The sequence below is a fragment of the Panthera onca genome, chromosome A2, assembly GCF_046562875.1.
Source record: "Panthera onca isolate mPanOnc1 chromosome A2, mPanOnc1 haplotype 2, whole genome shotgun sequence".
Taxonomy (NCBI): Eukaryota; Metazoa; Chordata; class Mammalia; order Carnivora; family Felidae; genus Panthera; species Panthera onca.
The window spans coordinates 138,741,910-138,766,959 of record NC_138340.1 but is presented as its reverse complement, the minus strand read 5'-3'; the positions used below and the strand labels follow the sequence as shown (position 1 = coordinate 138,766,959).

The 25,050-nt window shown below is 36.2% G+C and overlaps 1 protein-coding gene across 2 annotated transcripts in view; it reads left to right on the top strand.

Moving 5' to 3' along the window:
* FAM3C (FAM3 metabolism regulating signaling molecule C) overlaps positions 1–25,050 on the top strand; it is a 63,884-nt gene that overhangs the window by 29,955 nt on the left and 8,879 nt on the right. For both annotated transcript variants that reach the window (XM_060632984.3, XM_060632983.3), the window contains exons 4-8: positions 3,047–3,076; positions 3,726–3,849; positions 16,684–16,742; positions 17,883–17,933; positions 19,911–19,995. In XM_060632984.3, coding sequence (XP_060488967.1) covers positions 3,047–3,076; positions 3,726–3,849; positions 16,684–16,742; positions 17,883–17,933; positions 19,911–19,995 — 349 coding nt within the window. The remainder of the gene's footprint in view (positions 1–3,046; positions 3,077–3,725; positions 3,850–16,683; positions 16,743–17,882; positions 17,934–19,910; positions 19,996–25,050) is intronic.

The following is a 25,050-nucleotide window of genomic DNA, read 5'->3' as shown; positions in this document are numbered from 1 at the left end:
CCTCTGCCTTTCTTTCCTCAGCCACACTCTTCTTTCTCTGAGTATCAGTTGATTACTGATGTCTCTGAAATTTTCTCATCACCCTTTTGACTTTAAATCCTCTCTCTGGGTGGCCTCATCATTTGTTAACTTTCCAGTTTGTATCTTCATCCCAGATCTCATTTAGAGCTGGCTTTTAGACTTTCTCACTTGGATCTCCAAGAATCTAAAATTTGCAAGTCCAGCACAGAACTCATCATCCATCCCCTACCCCTAGCTCCTCACTAGATGATGAGCATCTACCTGAGTGTGGAGACGGTGTTTTTGTTCACTGGTTCATATGAACGAATAAATGAAAGCTTCTAAAGCCAAATGTCCGAGAGGTAAACTTGATTCCTCCTTTTCCACCATTCCTCCATCTGTTCCGTTGCCAAGTCCCATCAGTGTTGCTTCCTTAGTTGTTCTGAACTGGTCTACTTGTTTCAAATCCAGTCATTATCTTTGTAGTGACTACAGAGGTGCCCTTTTTAACCTGGATTCCTTTAGCAATGTCCCTGTCCTTGTGGACACTTTGTCTCAAGTCTTGAACCCTCTTCAGTCAGAAGGTTTGTTCTAAAAGCTCCCTATTCTGGCTTCCTGATCTGAGCAGGATGAGCAGTTTTTTATACATGTGATCAGAAGACCTCAGACATTTCCCATTTTGCAATGCAATATGAATTTGGGTGCTAGAGTGAGATATGACTTTGAAAACTAGCTCTGCCAATTATTAATTATGTCTTGGAACAAATCAAATCAGTAAACTTCTGGGTTCCCAGTTTCTCTCTTTTTGAAACAGAGATGATGATTAAGTCAGTAATGCATGCAAAAGTACTTGGTGGATAGATTGCCCGGCCTATGTGAATGAGCTATGTTATATCACCCCTATTCTGATCCCCGAGTTTTCCCTGTATCTTGTTACCATAACTTAGGTATACCAGAATTCCTGATTGAACAGTGTTCTTCTGTAAATATCTTAACACCTGAGTCTGCAAATATGTGTTTATTCAGGACAGAAGTGAAATTGAGAATGTCTAGTGTTCATGCTGCTAATCACTGGTTGTTAATCATTGTCTCAGCTTTCCTTTCCTTATTTACACAAGTGAGAACATTGGACCAGATGATCTCTAGAATGATGTTTCCCTTACTTTTATGACATAATGAAGGAAATTGAAAGAATGAGCTCAGTAGTCCCACTACTCTAATATACTAACTGGTCATTTGTTTTTGTTAAGTCTTTGTCCTTATCCGTGAATATTTTTTGTACTTACAGACAAGGTTTGCTTTCTGCTTTATTTCATGCGTTAGACTTTCCCCACGTTACTCCACTGCCTTTGTGACTTCAGGGGCATATAATATTCTCAGTGTTTTATAGAGTTAGTGAGCCTTCACTTACTTGGTCATTTTTCTCTTTTTAAACATTTGCATATTATTTTTCAGCTCTAACTTTCTGTTCTCCACTTTGAGTTCTGGACTTACAGGAAATTCTCAATCATCTAAAATAATACAGAACTAAAAACCAAGTGACTATTTATAGTCAAACAGCTGGCAAATATTTATGACACTGCATGCTTATTAGCCAAATCAGGAAATGGCTGCCCACAATACTGTTGATGATTTAAACTGAATCCCCTAGGCTGGGATCAGATGCTAGTGCTTTTAAAAAGCTCTTAGTGTAGGTGGCTAGATTGCGATCTACTTCATTAAAGTTAAGATTTGATCACAAGATTCTGGCTTCCTTGAGCCAATAAATTATAACAGTCTTGGTAACTGACCTTAATTTTTTTTAAATATACGCAGTACACTTCTATTTTAGAGAAATTGAGTTCCTCACCACCACCACCCATCTTATGTTCTTCCACCCCCCAGATCTCCTAGCCTAACCACCAAGACCATTTCATGTATATTCTCCAGCATTTCATATGCGTGTGTACACAGCACCCTATAGCAGCAGCCACTTAAAGAAGTTTTTTTTCACGTTTTTTTATTTTTGAGAGACAGAGGGAGACAGAGCATGAGCAGGGGAGGGGTAGAGAGAGAGGGAGATACAGAATCCAAAGCAGGCTTCAGGCAATGAGCTGTCAGCACAGAGCCCAACATGGGGCTTGAACCCATGAACTGTGAGATCCTGACCTGAGCCGAAGTCTGACGCTTAACCGACTGAGCCACCCAGGTGCCCCTAGGCAGCAGCCACTTTTAAACACTGTAATAGTCAACAAGTATATACTTAAAGTCATTTAAGGAGAAATAGTGTATGGTATTTGAAATAGTGTATGGTATCAGGTATATGTGAAATCTAAAAAGGATAGACTCAGAGAAACAGATTAAAATAGTGGTTACCAGGGGTTGGGAAGGAGGTAAGGGGAGACATTGCTCAAAGGGTCTGAACTCCCAGTTATAAGATTTAAGAGTTTGGGCATCTAATATAGCAAGGTGATCATAGCTAATACTAACTAGTATGTGATACTACTATATACTTGAATGTTGATTAGAGAGTAAATCTTAAATGTTCTCACCACGAAAAAGAAATGGTTACTATGTGATGGGATGGACGTGGTAGCTAATATATAATGGTTATCATTTAGCATTTTATACATGTATCAAATCAACATGTTGTATGCCTAAAGTTATACAATGTTACATGTCAATTACGTCTCAAGAAAGCTGGCAAAAAATTGAAAAATAAATTTAAAAAGAAGTTAAATTTGTAGAGTAACTTTCTGATTGGGATTTAAATTTATAAGTAGAAATAACAATAAAATGTAAAGATAAGAATAAAATGTTCTATCAGTAGTAGAATACTACCGTCCATAATTCCTCTGCATAATTGTTTATAGTGAGTTTTGTAGCCTGAAGTCACTTTTTCACTTTTTCTCTAGAGCAGTAATCTGTTTTATTTATTGTATACTGAGCAATAATTCAAGCACTTTCATTTTTATAGTCCTGTTAGTGCCAAATATGCTTAATATGCGGATACTTGCCAACAGCTTTATTCCTTCTAGCAAAGATAACTTTTTCTTTTTCTTCCTAGCAAGGTCAGCATTGGACACGGCAGTGCGTTGTAAGTATTGCATCTCAATATTTTGCAGATGGTTTATTCTATTTTATCCTATGTGCATGAGCACTTACATTCAAACAATGGGGATATTTCAATGTGAGCAAAATCGATTTAGAAATTTTTAAAGTTATAAGGATGCTATTTGAATAGCTCAATATTCTACATATATAATAGTATTCATAATGCATATTTTGTTAACATTTTTTAGGTTCAGTAACATACGCGCAGAAAATGTGTGAAAGAATTCCTCGTTAGAACTAGAACATAAACAGATACTCAGTGATGTTTTAGGCTTGTTACTGGTTCTAGAGGTAACCATGTGTTGTGTGTGCATGAACTAACTAGAAGTGTAAAGTAACAATTCAAAACCTCTCCTGTACTGAATTTTAAAAATAAACTTAAAAATAATTAGATAAAATACATATACCTTCATCAAGATCAACTGATATATTTATGTCAGTTATTAGCTTGTTTCCCAGGAGGTTCAGTGTTTTGTTTTGAGGTTCTTTGAAACCCTCAGGGTAAAAAAAGGCATGTATTTTAAGATATGTATATCTCGGTGTTTTTACATAAAGCTCTTTTTGGTTTAAGACCTGAAACAAACTGACTCTAGAGTCTATTAACTCTTTTAAAAAAAAATTTCTCCCCAAAGCTACAAAACCTCCCAGATATAAATGTGGAATCTCAAAAGCTTGCCCTGAGAAGCATTTTGCTTTTAAAATGGCAAGTGGAGCAGCCAATGTGGTGGGACCCAAAATCTGTCTGGAAGACAATGTGTAAGTATTTACCAGTTTGGAAGTATCTGGCGTGCCAGTAAATTTTAGCAAATTGAACCTGAGTCTCATGGATCTTTGGAAAATGTATTGGGCATGTTTTACTAAAGAAAAGTGATTTCAGTTTTCATTACACAGTTTTTTTTCTCCCACCCGTTTAAAGAGTCTTAAATTTCTGAGATTTCATATTAGAGTGACATAAGAACACAGCATTTGTCTAGCTTCACGTAAAGATGAGGGATTTCTCATGTGAATTCTCTAGATTTCTCGTGTGAATTCTCTAGATCTGTGCTGTCCCATCTGGAGCCATAGACACATGTGACTATTTAATTCTGATTCTTAAATAGCAGGGGGAAGGTTAATTCATTTACATTAATTAAAATTAAAAGTTCAGTTCCTCAGTCAACGAGCCACATTTCAAGTACCGAGTAGCCATACATGGCTTGTGCCTACCAAACTGAACACAAAGCATTTCCACCCTTGAAAAAAGTCCCTTTTGACAGCACTGCCCTAGATAATGAACGCTTTATCTTACAAACATGTTTCATTTTGGGGCGCCTGGGTGGCTCATTCGGTTAACCCTCTGACTCTTGGCTTCAGCTCAGGTTACAATCTTATGGTTCATGAGATCAAGCCCCACATCAGGTTCTACACTGACAGTGCAGAGCCTGCAATTAATAGGAAAAAAGAAAAACATCTTTTGTTTTAAATGTCTAAATGCTGCTTGTTGACGTGTGAAGTAATCCAGTAATAACCTCAAGCCTGTTGTGATGCTGAACTGTTTGCCACTAAGCTCAATGGTTTTCTAGACTCAGATGCTCTACAGTTTTTAAGTAGTGTTGACTGTCACTTGTAGGTGAAGTTCGTGTCTCCGAAATCACAAGGCCTGCTTTCAGTTGGTTGCTTTTAATCTGCTCTTTCTTGGAAAATTAAATACATGAGCTTATTTAAATTTCATGTTAAAATAATAGACGTGCCAATAATTACATAGAATAAAGAGTTAATTTTATAGTAGGAGGAAACAGAAGCAGTTTCTCCCTGCAGTTTGTGTCTTTTTTTTTTTTTTTTTTCCTAACTTTATTTATTTATTTTAGGGCACACATGGGGAAGGGCCATAGAGGGAGAGAGAGAATTCCAAGCAGGCTCCATGCTGTCAGCCTAGAGACCAACACAGGGCTCAGGTCTCAATCCCATAAACCATGAGCAGAAATCAAGAGACACTCAACTGACTGAGCCACCCAGGTGCCCCTGTGTGTCTTTTCTTTTTGATGTAGAAGCTCTTGAATATTTATCCTAAGCCCTTTTTCAGTTAGCTATGGGCATTATTTAGCCTCTTAGAATAATGCTTTTCTTGTAATTAAAGGCTTGAGCTAGATGATCTTTAAAGTTCCTGCTCATTTCCTTTCTTTTCCCTCATGCTAGTTATAATCCATTGTTAATCCATCACTGTCTTCTGACTTCCCATAATAGTCCTATTTTACTGAATTATGTAATAAGGAACTTGGATGTTAGAAGTTCAACAAACTTAGAAGTTTGCAGATTTTACATTAAATCATACCCTTCCCATTAACTTAGAATGTTTCCGTTCCCCTTTGCACCTTATTTGGCTAAGGAGGCCTCAAGTTTGATTCAGAATCATAGGTAGGAATTTCTCTTAGAATGCCTAGCCCATGGTAGACTTTCTTTGGAGACTTCCTCTGCCACCCCGCTCCCCCCATGAAGCATGTTAGTTTTAATACAAAGAGGAGATCAAAGTTGTTTTACCAGCAGGTTCTCTATTTATAGATTGTATAGGTCAAAAAGAAGAGAGTATATATAGAGGCAGTGGAATTTGGCACAGTAAATACTAGGCTCCTAGCCAAAGAATTTGGTTCTAGCATGGTGGGCATGTCATGTGGAATTTGTATTTCAATTTCTTTAACTGTAAAATTGAAGCAGGCCTCCTATCCATCCTCATTTCAGGAATCATTCTGATACTCAGGAGAAATTAAATAATTGATGGGATTTTAGAGCTATGCATGAAGCCCCAAAATCTAGTCTTCCAGAAGGACTGAATAATTGGCCAGGGATCCCTACTGAAAAAACCGTGGGGACAGTTCACAGTCCAGTACGTTGTCTCACATTTTGTTTCTGTATTGAAAGTTGTTGCAACAAAGAATTTAAACAAAGACCCTGACTTCCTTAGCATCATTCGTTCAGTTATTCAGCAAGCATTTATTGAGCATAGTCCCTGCTGTCACGAAACTCAGTCTAGTAGGAGAGACAGATATTTAAGGAGTAAATGCACATCAGTCATCGCAAACTGTGGCACAAGCTGTGCAGAGCTGGGTGACGAAGACCCTTGGGGATGAGTGATATGAGATCGAGGAATGAGGGCCAGGGCAGTAGCAGCTGAAGGGTCATGAAGGTAAAGAGGTGAGGTCTTTTCTTTCTTTTTGTTTTTAAGTTTATTTATTTTTTTAGTAATCTCTACACCCAACATCGGGCTTGAACTCACGACCGACCGAGCCAGCCAGGTGCCCCAGTGTCCCTTTCTGAGTGTTGAGCCGTTCAAGGTTTTCAGATTCTGGCATGTCATGATTTCATTGATGTTGAAAAAATTACCTGACTGATGTGTAAAATGATTAGAACAGTTGGAAGGCCATCACTGCCAAGGTTCTTTGACACTGCCCCTCCTCCCAGTAGTAACAGAGGTTTTTTTCATGTGTATTCACTAAATATATAAGTAGACAGTAAAAATACATAAATAGAAATTTTACTATTTTCCTGCACATGTCCTGAGTACCTGCACACTCATTTCGGAGACCACTAGTTCAGATCAGTGCTTTTCAGTGGGACATTTGTCAAGGTCTATAGACATTATGGGATGGTATAGCTATGGAGGCAGTACTCGTAAAGACTGGGATGCTCTTAAACACCCTCCAGTGAAGCCAGGCAGCCTTTACACATGAATTATCAGGTCCATAATGTCATCATAGACTAAATTTGAGAAACCTCAGTACAGACAAAAGAGGGTAGTTAAGATCAGGGTGGTGGTTATGGTTTTAAGGACAGGTTGGATGCATCAAGATACATTATGGAGATTAACATAAATTTCAAACTTCTCATTAGTTTGTAATAGAAAATCCTGGGGATAAACATCAAATGTCACACACTACAGGAATTGTAGCTTCTTTTTATTTTGCATTAGAGAGCCCATAGAATTTACTTATGTTCAAGGTATAGCTCTTATTTTAGGCATATACTCATCTGATTTCAGTTTATATGACATTGATATTAGGATAATACCTCACCTTTTATTGTGCTCTTAATGTTTGGTATAGGAATATACAGCAATGATTTTCAGAGATTTATTTATTTTTGTACATTGAGAGGCCAGATAGTATTTTTGGCTGTGAGGATCAAGAGGTAAAATCAAGGATAGTGTATAAGTACTTAAAAAATCATTTAACATATAACCATTTAAAAGTACAAAAACCATTCTAAGCTCATAAATGATAAAACAAAAGTAGCCAAGCAGTTGGATAGATTTGTCCTGTGGGCTATAGGTTTGTTAAAGCCTGCTCTAAACTAACCATTTTAAGATGTAGCAGTTAAAACATAGAGTAGGTATTTGAAGCAAAACTTGCTCAAAGATGTAGAATCTTTCTATAGATTATGTAATATTTTCTTTAGATTTTTGTCTGGAGGCGTGGAATGGTAGTAGGGGGAACCTTCATATTCGTGAAAGATAAAGTATTTCAAATTGTGTGAGTAAGAGGGAGTAAGTAGCCTTTATACATTTAAAAATCTTGAGTAGTTTGTCATTTGCTAGTTGCAGGTTTTCCCGGATTGAATTCCTTGTTAAAAATCGATTAGCTACTGCCCTCTTGTGGGAAGCCTATGGCATAGTGCTTCTTTGTGGCTTTTATTTCTTAGCTCTGTGAAAGAGGCAGCAGCATACTAACCCCATGATGATTCTACTTGGAGAAGACACTGTGATACTTAATTATTAATGTAACAGGTTAATCACACTATCGCTTCTTAACATTAATGATGGAGTTTACTTATCTCACAGATTTCTGAAGGGAGCAGAACAAATACATTTTGAAATTCCCTCTTTCGGGCAGCACTTTTAGTGGGTTTCCTTATGACTCACCTTTCAGAACTGCTTGTGAAAAAAGTCTATGCTCTATTACATGTAAATTTTAGAGAATGAAAAGTGGGATTTTGAAGGCAGATATGTAACCCATATGGGTAGATAAATAGTTAAATGCTACTAAGCTTTTCAAAATCAGATTTTTATACTTTTCCTGTATGAATCTTCAAGTAGAGTTTTTTTTTTTTTAACTTTTTATTTTGAAATAATTACAGAAATCACAGGAGATTGCAAAGATCATACAGAGCCGTCCTGCATACTCTATACCCAGTTTCCCCTATGGTTATATCTTAGAGTACACTATCAAAAACAGGAAATTGACATTGGTACAGTGTGTGTATGTGTAGTTCTGTCACTTTGTCACATGTGTAGGTACACGTAGCCAGTAAGCAATTGGGATACAGAATTATTGTATCTCCACAAAGAGCTCTTTCATGCTATGCTGTTACAGTCACCTCCATCATCACTGACGTCTGGCAACCACTAATCTGTTTGTCATTTCTATTATTTTGATGTTTTGAGAATTCTATATAAATAGAATCATACAACATGTGACCAGATGAGATTGGTTATTTCACTCAGCATGATGCTCTTGAAACATTGGTGCCTGTTAAATCCCTTCTTTTTTATTGCTGAGTAATAGTCTGTGTTACGGATGCAACACAGTTTATGCATCACCTGTTGTGCTCAGCCAAACAATTTCATCGTTTCCGGTTTGTGGTAAGCATATGTTTAATTCTGTAAGAAACTGCCAAACATTTTCCACAGTGACTGCACCATTTTACATTCCCACTGACAATGTATGAGAGATCCAATTTCTCTATATACTTGCCAGAATTTGGTGCTATTACTATTTTTTATTTTAGCTCTTCAAATAGATGTGTAGTGATATCTCAATTTTATTGCTAGTGATGCTGAACATCTTTTAATGTGCTTTTTTTTTTTTTTTTTTTTGCCACCTGTATATCCTCTTCAGTGAAATATCTATTCATGTCTTTGTCCATATTTTAATTGGGTTGTTTTTGTTTGTTTGTTTTTTATTGTTACACTTTGGGAGTTTTTTAAATATATTCTAGGTATGAATCCTATTGTCAGATATGTGGCTTGAGACTATTTTCTTACAGTGTATAGCTCATCTAGACATCCCTTTCGCTGGGATGTTTTGTACGGCCAAAGTTTTTAATTTTGATAAGTTCCAGTTTATTGATGTATTTTTCTTTCATGGATGTGCTTTGTTGTTTGTGGATTGGTGTCATGTCTGTCACTCACTCACCGAACCGTAGGTTTCAAACATTTTCTTCTGCATGATCTTCCAAAGCTTTTAGTTTTATGTTTTCTATTTATATATTTAAATCTGTGATCCATCCTACATTAATCTTTGAATAAAGTACGACATGTAGGTTGAGGTTCAGTTTTGGCCTATGAATATCTAGTTGCTTCAGCACAATTTGTTGGAATGACTTTCCTCCTCCATTGAATTGCTTCTGCTCCTTTGTTAAAAAATAAGTTGGCTGTGTTTCCACTGGTGCATTTTTTTTGTTCCACTTGGTTTTGGGTTCTCCATTCATTCCATTGATCCACTAATTTATCCACTAATACCACATGCTCTTGATTATATAGTTATAGAGTAAGTCTTTAAGTGGCGTAGAATGATTCCTCCCATTTTCTTTCTTTCTTTCTTTCCCTTTCTTTCTTTCTTTCTTTCTTTCCCTTTCTTTCTTTCTCTTTCTTTCTTTCTTTCTTTCTTTCTTTCTTTCTTTCTTTCTTTCTTTCTTTCTTTCTTTCTTTCCAAAATTAGCTATTCTAATTTCTTTGCCTTTCCATATACATTTTAGAATAACCTTGCCTCTGAGGCACCTGGGTGGCTCAGTTGGATAAGCATCTGACTTCGGCTCAGGTTATGATCTTGAGCCCCACATCAGGCTCTTGCACTGGCAGTGTGGAGCCTGCTTAGGATTTTCTCTCTCTTTCCCTCTCTCTCTGCCCCTCCCCCATTGGCCCACACGCACACACGTGCATGCGCTCTCTGTCTCTCTCAAAATAAATAAACTTAAAAAAAAATTAAAGAATAACATTGCCTCTGTATACAAAAAACCTTGCCGGGATTTTGTTAGGAGTTGTGTTAAATCTGTATATTGATTTTTGGAGAGAATTGACCATCTTTACTATGTTGAGTCTTTCAGTTGATGAATATGGCGTTTCTCTTTAAATATTCTTTGTTATCTTTCATTACCATGTTGTGGGTTTCAGCTTACAAGTCCTATACATACTTTATTAGATTTATACCTAAGCGTCCCCCATGTTTTGAGCAATTGTAGATGTCTTTGTATTTTTAATTCCAGTTTTTATATGTTCATTGTTAGTATGCAGACACAGTTGATTTTCGTGTGTTGGTCTTGTATCTTATAACCTTGCTGAATTAATTTCTCCTAATTCTATTACTTCTGTTACTTTCCTTTTCTTGGTTTTTTGCTGTGGCTAGGATTTCCAGTACTATGTTGAATAGTAATGGTAAGAATGGACATACTTGACTTGTTCCTCATCTTAAGGGGAAAGTGTTGTCCTTCACCGTCAAGTATGGTGTTAGGTGTAGATTTTTGTAGATGTTCTCTATCAAGTTTAGGAAGTCCTCTATTACCGGAGTTTTGAGACTTTTTATCATGAATGGGTGTTGAATTTTGTCAAATGCATGTTCTATATTGAGATGACCATGTGATTTTTCTTAAACCTATTAATATAGTAGATTATATCAACTGTTCAAATATTGAAATGACTGTTTCTGTAGGCTAAGCCTGACTTGGTCATAGTTCATGATTTTTTTTAATATAATGCTGAATTCTACTTACTAAATGTTTTGTTAATGAGGATTTTTGCCTGTATATTAATGTTGGTTTGTAGTTTTCTTGTGATGTCTTACTTTGGTTTGGGTATTATTGTAATACTGGCTTTATAAAATAAATTTGGAAGTATTAAATTTTCTGAAAGAGTTTGTGTGGAAGTAGTGTTAATTCTTTTTTTAAACATTTGGTAGAACTCTCCAGTGAAACCGTCTAGGCTTGGAGATTTTCTGGTGAGGTGAGTTTATAAACTATGAATTCACTATCTTTAATAGTTACAGGACTATTTAAACGATCTATTTCATAATGGATGAGTTGTGTTAGTTTATACATTCTGAGGAATTGGATCTAACTCATTTGAGTTGTCAAATTCACATGTGTAAAATTGTTCATAGTCTTTATCCTTTCAATGTCTGCGGGGTCTATAGTGATATCCCACTTCACTCTTGCTATTAGTGGTTTATGTTTTCTCTTTTTTTCTCTGTCAGTCTTACTAAAGGTTTAATTTTATTGATCTTTTTAAAGCTTTTTGTTTCATTGATTTCTCCTCTTTTTATTATTTTTTTTTCTTCTGCTTGTTTTAGGTTTATGGCATTCTTTTTAGTTACTTGAGATGGGAACTTAGGTGATTAATTTGAAGCTTTTTCTTTTTTAATTTAAGCATGGAGTGCTATAAATTCCTTTCTCAGTAGTCTTTTAGCTATGCCTCACAAATTTTAATAAGTTGTATGTGCATTCATTTCTGTGTGTTTTTTAATTTCCCTTCAGACTTCCTCTTTGACCTGTGGATTATTGAGAACTATGTTCTTTAGTTTCCAAGTGTTTGGAGGTTTTCCTGTTATCTTTCTGTTACTGATTTCATTGTGGTTGGAGAACACACTTGGTATGATTTCAATTCTTTTAAAAATGTTGAGGTTTATTTTGTGGCCCATGATATGGTCTACCTTTAGTATATGTTCCATGCACACTTGAAAAAAATGTGTATTCTGCCCTTGTTGGGTAGAATGTTCTTTAAATGTCAGGTAGACCCGTTGGTTAATGCTGTGGTTGAGTTCTTCTGTACCTTTGGTAATTTTCTGTCTGTCAGTTGTTGAGAGAGGGCTGTTGACATGTCCAAGTGTAACTGTACATTTGTCTCTTTCTCCTGTTCTGTCTGGTTTTGATTCACATAGTGTGTACCTCAGTTGTTTGCTGTATACACGTTAAGGTTTACTGTGTCTTGTTAAAGTTACCCTGTGATCGTTATGTGTCTCTTTCTGTGTCTCTGGTAATTTTCTTTGCTCTGAAGTGTATTTAATTGATGATTATATAGCCACTCCCTTGTGTAAACAGCTTTATTGAGATATAATTCACATGCCGTACAATTCACTCATTTAAAGTATACAGTCAGTGGTTTTTAGTGTATTCACAGGTACACTACAGTCAGGTTTGTTTTTGTTTTTGTTTTTTTGTTTTTTTTGGTGGGGGAGAAAGTGTGCATACGTGAGCCAGGGGAGGGTCAGAGAGGGAGACAGAGGCTCTGAAGCAGGGCTCAAACTCACAAACCATCAGGTCATGACCTGAGCCCAAGTCGAATGCCTAACCGACTGAGCCACCTGGCACCCCTCGAACATTTTTATACCTCAGAAAGGAATTGTGTCCTTCAGCTATTGCCCTTCCACCCCATTCCCATCCCCTTCCACTCCCTTCTCCCCTGCCCCCCACCAGCCCTAAGTAGCCACACTTCATTTGCTATCTCTATAGATTTACCTCTTCTGGACATATTATATAGAAGGTTTTACATGATAGGTAACTTTTTTGTCATCGGTGTCCTTACTTAGCAGAGTGGTTTCAAGGTTCATCCATGTTATGGTTTGATTAGTACTTCATTCCTTTTTATGATGGAGTCATTCTCCATTGTGTACATGTATCACATTTTGTTTATTCATTCATCAGTTGATGGACATTTGGTTTGTTTCCACTTTTGGGCTATTATGAACAATGTTTCTTTCTTTAAAAAATTTATTTAAATTTTAGTAGTTAACATACAGTACAATATTGGTTTCTGGAATAGAATTCAGTGATTCATCACTAACTTACACCACCAGTGTTCATCACAAGTGCCCTCCTTAATCCCCATCACCCATCTAGCTCATTCCCCCCCACCCCCCAAACCATTCCTCCTCCAGCAACCCTCAGTTTGTTTTCTATTGTTAAGAGTCTCTTATGGTTTGTTTCCCTCCCTCCTCTCCGCACCGCCCCCCCACCCCTTCCCCTATGTTCATCTGTTTTGTTTCTTAAATTCCACATATGAGTGAAATCTTACAGTATTTGTCTCTGTCTGATTGACTTATTTTGCTTAGCATAATACATTCTAGCTCCATCCATATTATTGAAGATATCAAAATCTTTCTTTTTGATGGCTGAATAATATTCCATTATATATATAACACCGCATCTTCTTTATACAATGAATAATGTTTCTATAAACATTTGTATACAGGTTTTGTATGGACATGTTTTCATTTTTCTTGTATATACGCTTAGGAGTGGATTTGGGTTCATATAGTAATTCTATGCTTAACTATTGGAGGAGGTGCTAGAGTGTTTTCCAAAGTGGCTGCACTAATTTGCCTTTTGACAGCAGTGTATCAGGTTGCCAGTTTTTACATATAACACTTGTCATTATCTAACTTATTGGTTACAGCCTTCCTAATGGGTGCTGAGTGGTACCTTGTGGTTTCAATTTGCATTTCACTGATGTTAATGATCTTTAATATCTTTTCATTTATTTGTTGGCCATTTGTGTATCTTTGGAGAAATGTCTATTCAAACCCTGCCCATTTTTAAATTGGATTATTTCTTTATTATTGAGTAGTAATGCTGTGTTCTTCTGATTAATGTTTATGTGATTTATCTCTTTCTACTCTTCTACTTTTCACCTACCTGTATCATTATATTTTAAGTGAGCTTTTTGACCCAAAACCATAAAACTACTAGAAGAAAATCCAGGGAAAAAGCTTTATGACATTGGTCTGGGCAATGAATTTTTTTGGATAAGACACCAAAAACCTAGGCAGCAAAAGCAAAAATAGACAAATGGGATTACATCAAGCTAAAAAGCTTCTGCACAACAAAGGAAACAATCAAGAGAACAGAAAGTCAACCTACAGAATGGGGGAAAATGTGCAATCCATATTATCTGCTAGGATATTTAATATCTAAAATGTATAAGGAACTCCTACAACTCACTAGCAAAAAAATCAAATAACCTGATCAAATAATCAGTGAAAGGCCTAAATAGATACTTCTCAAAAGGATACAAATAGCCAACAGGTATATGAAGAGATGCTCAGTGTCACTAATTATCAGGGAAATGTGAATCAAAACCACAATGAGTTAATGACCTCACACCTGGTAGAGCAGCAGTCATCAGAAAGACAAGATATCAGATATCTTCAACACTTCATCAAGTGTTGATGAAGATGTCAAGAAAAGGGAGCCCTTTCACACTGTAGGTGGGCATGTAAATTGATACAGCCATTATGGAAAACAGGGTGGAGGTTATTGAAAAAATTAAAAACAACTGGCTTATCTAATAATCCCACTTCTTGGTGTATGTCCAAAGGAATTAAAAACAGAATCTTGAAGAAATATCTGCTCTCACGTTCACTGCAGCATTATTCACAGTAGGTAAGATGGAAACAGTCTAAATGTCCGTCAACAGATGAGTGGATAAAGAAAATGTGGTGCATATATATGCGCAATGGAATATTGTTGAGCAAATAAAAGAAGAAAAGTCTGCCATTTGTGACAACATGGATGAAGCTGGAGGACATTATGCTGAGTGAAGTAAGCCACATGCAGAAAGACAAATACTGCCTGATCTCACTTATGTGGAATCTAAAATAGTCACATTCATAGAAGCAGAGAGTGAGGTAGTGAGTACCAGGGACTTGGGGGAAGAGTAAATGGGGAGATTTTGGTCACCGGGTACCAAGTTTCAGTTATGCAAGATGATTAAGTTCTTGAGATGTAATGTACAATGATGTGACTATATTACAGTACTTTATTGTTTGCTTGAAATTTGCTGAGAGGGTAGCTCTTAAGTGTTCTCACCATACACACACAAGTGGTAATGAAGGTGATGAATATGTTAATTAGCTTGATGTAAATATTTCACAGTGTATATCAAATCGTATACTTAAATAAATACAATTTTTGTCAATTAAAAATATACTTCAATATACCTATATACTAGTGTTCCTCAACAAAAGAAAGAATTTCTTGTAGACACTACGTAGTTGGGTCCTATTTCAATCCACTGTGTCAATTTCTGTCTTTATTTGGTATGTTTAAACTACTTATTATAATTATTGACATGTTAGGACTTAAGCCTGCCATTTTATTATATTTTGTTCTCTCTTTTTTTTTTTTTTTTTCCTGTTTTCTTTTACTGGCTTCCTATGAGTTTCATGAACATTTTTTAAAATTTCTTTTTGATATATTTATAGTGTTTTTTGAGTCTATTTCTTTGTAGAGCTTTTTTAGTGGTTGCTCTTGCTATTTACTTCTCTGGCTCCTGATAGAAGTTTGCTGACTCAAGGTCTAGACTTAAGAAAGAGGAAGAAAATGTTAACTATGCAGATTAAAAGTATATTATGTCAGTAACTCTTACATTGTGAATAGCACAAAAAAATGAAGGAAGTTGTCTTCTAGTAATTTAAAACTTCATATGTGTTTCAACAAAAACATCACTCACATCATTGACAGGCGAGTGAAGTTCCAACGTATACCTTCATCATTTCAGTTTTTCCTTTGTCTTACTCTTCAAATGAAATGTCATCCAAGGTTTGTGTTCAAACTGCATTCATCCATCACTTGCAACCACAGGTTAGCTACAGATGTGAGTTCTATGAAAATCAACACGTTCTGTGAGAATCAGTTGGCCACGTGGGGTTCGTAGTAGAGTATGACAGCTTCTCCTGTGAAATTGTGTGGAACAAATCTTTTATATCAGAAAAGTTCATGATAAACATAGGCCCCTGTGTGCATGTGTATAGATGTACCACATGTGAGTGTGTGTGTGTCTGTGTATTCTCACATATGCATACTTGCCCCTCTCCACCAACCGCAAACCAGTTGTGAATCATTGAACAGCACACCACCGGCAGTATCACTATTACCTTGAATGTTTAGAATTAAAGACACCTACAGTTTGAGTGTAATAATTCTGATTCAGCAAACCGAACCGACACAAGCCAGTGTTCCACTCGTACCTTCCATGTCACAGTATCCCAGTGGTCTGTAAGCTGCTCGTGGATGGTGATTACCTCAGCTGTAACAGTACGAGTGAGTGTGGTTCGATGCCGCAATTAAATGCATACAAGATTCCTTCTTCCGAGTGTAGAGAAATTTTACATTGATAATGATTAAGAGGATGTTCACCATTATTCTGGTTTTCAGATTATAAAAGCATCTCACTTGTGTTTCATGTCACATTGATATTGCAAAAAGTAGAACAGAGATTATTGTTTGATCCATGGAGGATAGTGCAAAATATGTGCGTAATGTCCACGTGTTTTAAAGATTTTCTAAAATGCCATTTCATCACACAAAAGAGCAGCAAAAAGTAGTATTTGGGCCCTGATACATTTTAATATATCTATTTGTGAATTCTTATTTAAGGACATTGCTTTAAAATTATTCAAATTTAGACTGTCTCCTGTGATGTAGTAGAGACCTTTTAATCTCCACTGCAGTTATTAAACAATTGTGTGTGTATATAATATCCCCAACTATTTTTTGACATGGCTTTATTTCTCTGATCTAGGTTTATTTACAATATCTAATTCTAAATTTGTCTTGACTTTTCCCCTTCAGTTTAATGAGTGGTGTCAAGAATAACGTTGGAAGAGGGATCAATGTTGCCTTGGCAAATGGTAAGAATAATTATTTTAGCTTACAGATGTGATCAGTGGATACTCATGTGGCCCAAAGTAAAATACACCTTAATATCAAGGGATCAGGTCAGAAAGTGCCACACTTGACCCTTAAGCCCTCTTCCCACCCTCATCCACAAAAACCACCTGTAGGGGGAGACTCGGTGTCCAAGTATTATAGCATGCTTTCTTGGAAGCCTCCCACTTGCTGTGCAGTGTGTGGAGAGCTTCCCACGTGAAATTGATGAACGCTGAGGAATGTGGAATCTAACAAAATGAAGATAGATTGACATGATGAGGGTGTGTGAATGACAGAGGGTGATGGACTAATGGGAGGGGTGGGGAGAGGAATGAAGAGTAAAAATTAATTGTAACTTTTCAGTGTTATCCACATTCATCTTGTAAGTTCATTAGTGAAAGTAAGTTCATTGAATCCTGAGCATCTCAAGTATTCTTGCAAAATCAAATCTGAAAATCTGAACCCGTGAAGTAAGGAACTGCGTGCTTGTCTTTTCCTTCTGGTACAATAACCCTGTAAGGCTGTAATGGGGCGATTAGGAACCACGGCCACCTTACCCAGTTCGTAGTATAGGAAAATATTCTTTACTTCTTTCACAAAAGATAAGTTTCTGCATTTCTACTTTCTTCATTTTCTTAGGTAAAAAGCTCTGTACCTGTTTGTCTGATAGCAAAAAAAAAAAAAAAAAAAAAAAACACTTTAAAAGGGAAATAGGTGAAAAAATTTTAAAAGATGACTTTAATGATAGAAAATAGCATCAATTAATCTTTTTCTAAAAGGCTTACATATTTTTTGGTAATTGTTAAATAAGGGAAAGTGGTAACAACTAAGAATGAAAAATATCGACCTGAATTTGAGTGGTCTACATACGGTCTCTCATGAACTTCGGTTGCTGCTCCTTGGCTTAAAGATTAGTGAGAAAGTGCAGAATTTTAATTTATCCAAAAGTTACTCTTTTAGAAATATATTTCAGATGCACACAGTTCAGATTTTAAGTCTTTTTCAAAATAACTCTTTCTTGTAAATGAATTCACACCCATCATTGGATAAGATCATTTGTCCCATACAGTGTAGGAGTATATTTCAATTGCGTAATTTGATACGATTTCCATCTCTTTCAGGAAAAACAGGAGAAGTATTAGACACCAAATATTTTGACATGTGGGGAGGAGGTAAGTATAGGTAACATGTAACTGTTCTGTTGCTATAGCACTGACTGACTTTTTAAGCCTCCTCAATATAACATAGCCCATTACTGAGAAAATAATGGTATTTTTGTGTTCATTCATTTTCTCTTTTCACTAAACATCTATCTGTATCTAAGTCATTAGTCATATTGCGTATATTTTGCTTTTTTATAGAAATTGTGTAATTAAGAGCAATAATATAAAAATTCAGATTTTAAAAATCGGAGTCCTGTATTTTGCAGCACAACTAATTGAAAGCTTTGGATCCTTTAGGTTTCTGACTGAACTTTTTAAAAAGGAAGAAGTAATTTAGAGAAGGGCAGAAGCAATTTAAGCACTTTTACTTAAAATTAATTTTTTTGCATATTTTTTTAGTCGCTAAAATAAATTATAACCAGGATTATTATTAAAGTAGATAAGTACTTGAGAGAAAGAATAGAGTGTTGTTTATAGTTCACTGCACGTAGAGTGATTCACCAGTACCTTCCTAATGTGGAAGTTCCTCAAGGAACAGGTAGAAGTCATTTACCAGCATGCAGAAGCGAGGACCTAGCCCCTTGAACAAGAGTGTGCCCCAAAGACGTTTCTTCCTCAGATCTGATGGAAGGCCAACACTGATTTATCTTTTGATTCTTTTCTGAGGTGTTGGTCTGGGACATATTATCAGCATGAGGCTGTCCCCAGCACCTCCTCATTTCCATTCCCTTTATAGATTTGCTAGAAGCCAGTAGCTGTTAGTCTTGAAGTTTATGTTAGGTTTTCAAACCATTCAGCTTTTCTAGTATTTCTTCAGCTTGTAATGAGATGCAATGTTTTATTTAGGACTTTTCATGGCTGTCAAAATGGTATAAACTTAAAATGCTACCATCAATTTTATACTCTCACGGCATAATTGGCCCCACCAAAACTTATTACAGGGAAACACCCTTCTAAAACCTTTGTTGAAATCAGCCACATGACTAGAAGCTCTGCTGTTTCATCAACTGTAGATGGTAGATTAATTACTGCCGAACGCCGAAAAGACTCTTCAAGTGAAGAAATAGGTGCAGTTTACGTCCATCTTTGCATTTAAAAGGAAATGGTTTGTTAGCTGCTCTGTACATTTTCTCAGAATTGAAAATGCTATTATTACAAAAAAGAATGCAGTTAGAGGATGTCTTTGGAATCTGCTATGGGAAGAAACTGAGTAAATTTGAAGTGTTCCAGTTCTGAAATAGTGTTAGATTTGGGGACTGCACAGAGACCTGATATTGGAGCATTCAAGATATAAAACGATTGGTAGTACCTGATCTACCTCTGACCGCTTTGTAGTCACTGAAGTGGTTTATTTTTAAGTTTTTGTGAATCTTGGTGCACTAGACGAAGCAGGTAATGACTGTGATATTTGCCATAATTAGATATAGCCTTCATTCCTCTCCCAAGATATGCCCAGAGGATCATAATCAGTGTGTGTGTGTGTGTGTGTGTGTGTGCGTGCGCGCGCGTGTATTTAATTTTTAAAGAAATTGCAGAGCCTTTTATGAATTAGATAAAAGCTCTGTGTCCTTTTAGATAAGTACCCAAACCATTTTACATATACCCAGGGAATCCCTGAGGCTTTCTTCTGCCCCCACCCCAAGTTTCTTTCTTTAAATTATAAGTCATGCTTTAATATGACTTTGCCATGTTTTGTTTTTTTTTTTTTTTTTTTTTCATTTAGCCCCTGGTGGAATGTCAGTACAAAAGACACATAGGATGAATCAGGATTGGGAAATTCTAAGTTGATGGTGGGATCCTATTAAGGGACAAACTTCATTTTTAACCTATTCATAAGATTTATTTCCTTTTTGGTTACTCTTCTTTTGAAATTATTGATTTACAAATACTTCATGTTTTAGTTTATTAACTTTTAGGAGAATATCGTGATGGCTACTTAGTCACTAAAAAATCCCCCAAAACCATCAATCCTTTCTTTTCCTCCAGATGTGGCCCCATTTATTGAGTTTCTGAAGTCCATACAAGATGGAACAATAGTCTTAATGGGAACATATGATGATGGAGCAACCAAGTATGTAAACTTAAAATTTTATACAATTTTTGGAGCTATAATTAATTATAAAAGCAATACATTTTCAATGAAAAGAAAGTACATAAAGCAGAGCAAAGTACTCGAATTCCAGATAAACACTATTAACATTTTTTTATTTGCTTCCTTCTGTCTGTCTCTGTATTTATCATGCATATATGGTCATAAAGTTAGAACCACATAGTACCTAAGGTTTGTTATACCCTTTTATATTCTAATTTTAGCAACCTTAAATAGTTTTCTCGAATATTAAGATTCTTCAGTAGCATTGCCCATGGCCCACCAAGAGTTGATCACACGGCCCCACCTTTATTTGAAAGTTTCCTATTATTGCCAAAATTTTTGTATTATAAATAACATTTCGATAAACATCCTTTTAAGTAATCATGTCCTTAGGGTAAGTTCCTAGAAGTGGCATTCACTGTGAAGGAATAAGTGTGATATGTTTTTCATAATGTTTAATGCATGGTAAACTTTTATATAAAACTTTTTTCTTAAAATTGTACATGTTGTAAAACTTTGAAAATACAGAAAAGCACAAAGAAAACAAGTTATAGTTTGTCTACTCAGTGATAACCATTGATAAGTTAGTTTCCATCTCCAGTTTCCTTAATACACATATTTTCTTCATCTTAATCATTTGGAATGCTAGCATTTACAGCATACCTTTTAATTTCTTTATGTGGTGAATATTTTCCGATAACAAATAGCTTTCATAACAAAATTGTTCATGTCTGCCTAGTATAGCTCTTAAACATGTGTCATGATTTAAAAATTACTTAATAAAATACCTGCTGCTGGATCCTCAGGCTATTTCAAGTGTTCATACTTAGAAAAATGTACTATCTTTAGACATTTTTGAACAATCATCTCTTTCTTTAAGACAGTTTTTTTGAGGTAAGGTATTGAATCAAAGGATGTTTATGTTTTTTAAAAATGATTTTTTTTTAAGTTTGTACCAATTTTACATGGATCTCATAAGTTTCAGGACACTGACTATTAATTTTTTAAAAGTTACCAATTCTAAAAGTTTTGGAAAGGGATTTTGTTAATGTGCCTTTCTTTGGTTATTGTTGAGACTGCATTTTTTTTCACAAGTGTTTTTGGCTCTTTCTCTTGTAAACTGTCTTTTGACCATTTAGGTTGACTCATATTGATTTGTAAGGACCTTTATATGTTAAGGATATTAACCATTTCTCATGTTAAAATATATTACTTTGTGGGTTTTTTTGTTAATTTATGGTGCTTTTTGACTTTCAAAGTTTAGACTAATTCCTATTTAGTCAAGTGTATGGATTTTTCATTTTAGTTTCTTCTACTTTTATACTTGAAGTATTTTCCTATCTCCAAATTAAATATTTAGTACGTTTTCTTCCAGCAACTTCACTGTTTTCATGTATTTTATTTATTACACTATTTCATGTATTTTATTTATTGAACATTTACTAAAAATGTTTATTTTGAGAGCGAGCACACGCACGTGCGTGAGTGAGGGAGGATGAGAGAGAGAGAATGAGAGAGAATCCCAAGCAGGCTCTGTGCTGTCAGCTCAGAGCCTGACATGGGGCTCAGTCCCATGACCTGGGCAGAGATCAAGAGTCAGATGCTTAACTGACTGAGCCACCCAGGCTCCCCTGTTTTCATGTAATTTAAAAAATAAATCTGTTATTTCTCAGTGTCTTAGAATGCCTATTTTCATGTAGATTTGACTTTGTTTTTTATAATTTTTGTTCTGTTCATCTATCTCTTCCTTCCCCAATAAGACACTGTTTCAGTTTTTTAATAACTATTTTATAAAAATAACTGTACTTAATATCTTTCTGGGGTGGTTAAGAAGTCTTTAATAATAGTGTTTCTCAAATCCCTTCTATGATATTTTATCCAGATGAAAAGTATGGTACTTTTATCAGGAATAAAAAGCACCCCTTACAGATTTTAATTGAAAAGGCTATAAAATTAAGTTCACAAAGGAATATGGCTTGTCTGTTTATTGATTTTTTTTGTACCTGCATTTAATGTATAATTACATTATTGCAGATTTGCACTAAGAAAACAGTGCTACTTTGTGAATGTTTTAAAGTGGAAGTATTTTCTTTGACTACATTTTATCTGGTTCAGCTAAGGATGTGTTAAATCCATAGATGGAAGGTTAAATAAAACTGATGTATGCATCCATTGCCATTTAGCTAGATAGAACTAAATGGAAAATAATTAGGCGTTCTTTATGAAAAAACAAGTAACTTGCTATTTGCTTTTGCTGATAGATTAAGATAGTTTACATGTATAATTTGAGGTTTAAAAATTTTTAAAAACCTTGCTTTCCTGAGTAGATACACATGACCTCTCTTTTTCATCATGTTATTTCATAATTATAGCTGTCAGCTTCAGACCTGTTTCCCTTCTTCTGATAAATTGTGGCGATACCTAAGAACTAAGACAGGATGATATTTCTTCTTTAACTGACATTTATTGGTGCCCATCATATATAACAAGAGCAGAATCAGAAGACATTCAGCCTGTAAGGCAAAAGTAGAAATCTACATTTTGATGTCTTGGAGTGCCTGGAGGCTCAGCTGGTTAAGCCTCCAACTTTGGCTCATGATCTCACGGCTCGTGAGTTTGAGCCTGACATCTGGCTCTCTGCTGTCAGCATAGAGCCTGCTTCAGATCCTCTGTCCCCCTCCCCTGTGTGCTCTCTCAAAAATAAATTTAAAAAAATAAATAAATTGTGATGTCTTTATACTTAGCCAATATATGGTTCAACCTCTGTATATTTAAATGATTTCAATTGTCTGCATTTTCAGTTTGGGTACATAGTTTGTATTTTGAATATTTCCTTTTTCCAAACACCAGGAAATAAATTGTAAGTATTGTGTCCTTTATACAAAAATGCACACGCAGTCTTTATAAATGGCCATCTGCATCTATTAAATGTAACGGAATTGAAGCGTACACCTTGGCAGGTATCTGTGGAACATTTGAAGTGTGATTCATCAGCTGTGGTATACCTAGTCTTCTATGGGAATAGAAGCTGTCTGTGCTTCAACTGATGTGTTAAGGGCTTTTCTTTCCATAAGGCTTCTGGATTTTACTTCATAGGAATGGTTTGTTTTCCTGCTTATACCCAATACCCAAAAGAGTTTAGAATTTGAAATGGATGTGCCTACTGTCTCCAAGACTGGGAGTTGGTATGGGTTCTCCATAGTTGTCCCTGCCTGATCCCAGTTATTGCTCTCAGCAGTGAGCTCCTTGGCTGTACAGTGAACTTGTGAGAGTGTTTGCGATTGGTCTCCATCACAGCACTTCCCAGAGTGTGTTCTAGTGGGATCCCAGCCCTCTAAACTTGTAATGGTCAAATAAGTTTGGGGGATGGCACCTTGCATTTTGCCTCTTTCAGGGATTTACAATGCAAGGCCCTGAAGTTTGCCCTTTACCTTTGTTTATCCCAGTGTTTCTTGATTGTAACAAGGAAGCCCATTTTAAAAACAAAACAAAACAAAAAACAAACAAAAAAACCCCACTATATTTAAGAAAAGGTACATTTTGGAGAGTGCAGATCTCTAATGATGCCTACTTCCTCCCCCTCCCCCGACCTACCCTTCTAAAATAAATTATTTGTTTATTTAATGAAGAACTTTAATAGTTTGAGCAAGCTAAATTTTGCTATCGTAGCCCTCCTTTTGGAGACAACACTCTATGACGTGTTAGCTTCCTGGCTAAGTGAAAGGTTTAAATGTGGGTGATCTGAAGTAAGTGATCCTAAGTCATTTGACAAAGCATCCAAGCCACGGTTGGGGGTGGGGGGGGGGTGGGAATTCCCATGGAACTCGTTTACAAATCTCTCCGCTGAACTGCTCACCTCTGAAGGGCACCAGTATCTCATCATTGCTCTATCTGAAACAAAACAGAGCAAAAAATTATTCTTAAGTAAACATTACGTTCTCAGGGTTGGTCTTCTAAATACCACCTGGTAGTCTTAGCTTGGGTAAATGGAGCAATAAATATGTTCCCCAAATCATTTGATACTTCATGTTTGAAACTAATTAGCATTTCTCTTTCATTTTTCCGTTTTCCTGCACCATACACAGGACCCTTGTCACCTTTCATCATGTTAAGTTTCTGGGTTGGTTTACCCTCTGGGCTGCATTTTTTGGGGCATCAGCTCTCTGGTTGATTATCAGCTCTCTTAAAATGAGTGCCCCAGATCAAACACAGGGCTCCAGATGTGGTCTGGTCAGTGCAGGGGAGATGCTAGCTTTTACCATTCTGGAGATTACATTTCTTTGAATATTCATGCAGACTAGTATTGTATTAGTTTTCTTTAAATGGTCATATCACATTTTTGACTCATTTTTGACTCATTTTTGGTTAAGTTAAACTGTTAGATCATTTCATTTGATCTCAGACCCCCCTTTTTTTTTTTTTAACCACTGCCAAGTCAGGTCTTTCTCCCCGTTCAGTACTTGCTTTTGTTTAATCTAAATGAAGGGCTTCATTTACCCTTGTTATCCTTGTTACATTCAATTTTGCTGATTTTAGCCCATTAGGTCATGATTCTGACATTTGTCCTATGAGATTTCCATGATCCAGGCTTTGTAGTCTCTCCAGAGTTGTTCTTGTGTCTAAATCGAAGTCATTGATGAAACTGTTCGCCAAGGGCAGTGTGCCACCCTACTTACTAGGGGCCTCCTCCAAGGGATTCATCTACTGATCATCTACAGAAACTGTTTTTTAAACAGCTGCCAGTGCACCCTAATAGGCATATCATCCAGCTGCTGCTTCATTATTTTATTCATAGAGGCTATTTTCTAAGACACTCAGATGCTCACTTGAAACTCATGAACTGGGGCGCCTGGGTGGCTCAGTCGGTTAAGCGTCCGACTTCAGCTCAGGTCACGATCTCACGCTCCGTGAGTTCGAGCCCCGCGTCGGGCTCTGGGCTGATGGCTCAGAGCCTGGAGCCTGCTTCCGATTCTGTGTCTCCTTCTCTCTCTGCCCCTCCCCCATTCATGCTCTGTCTCTCTCTGTCTCAAAAAT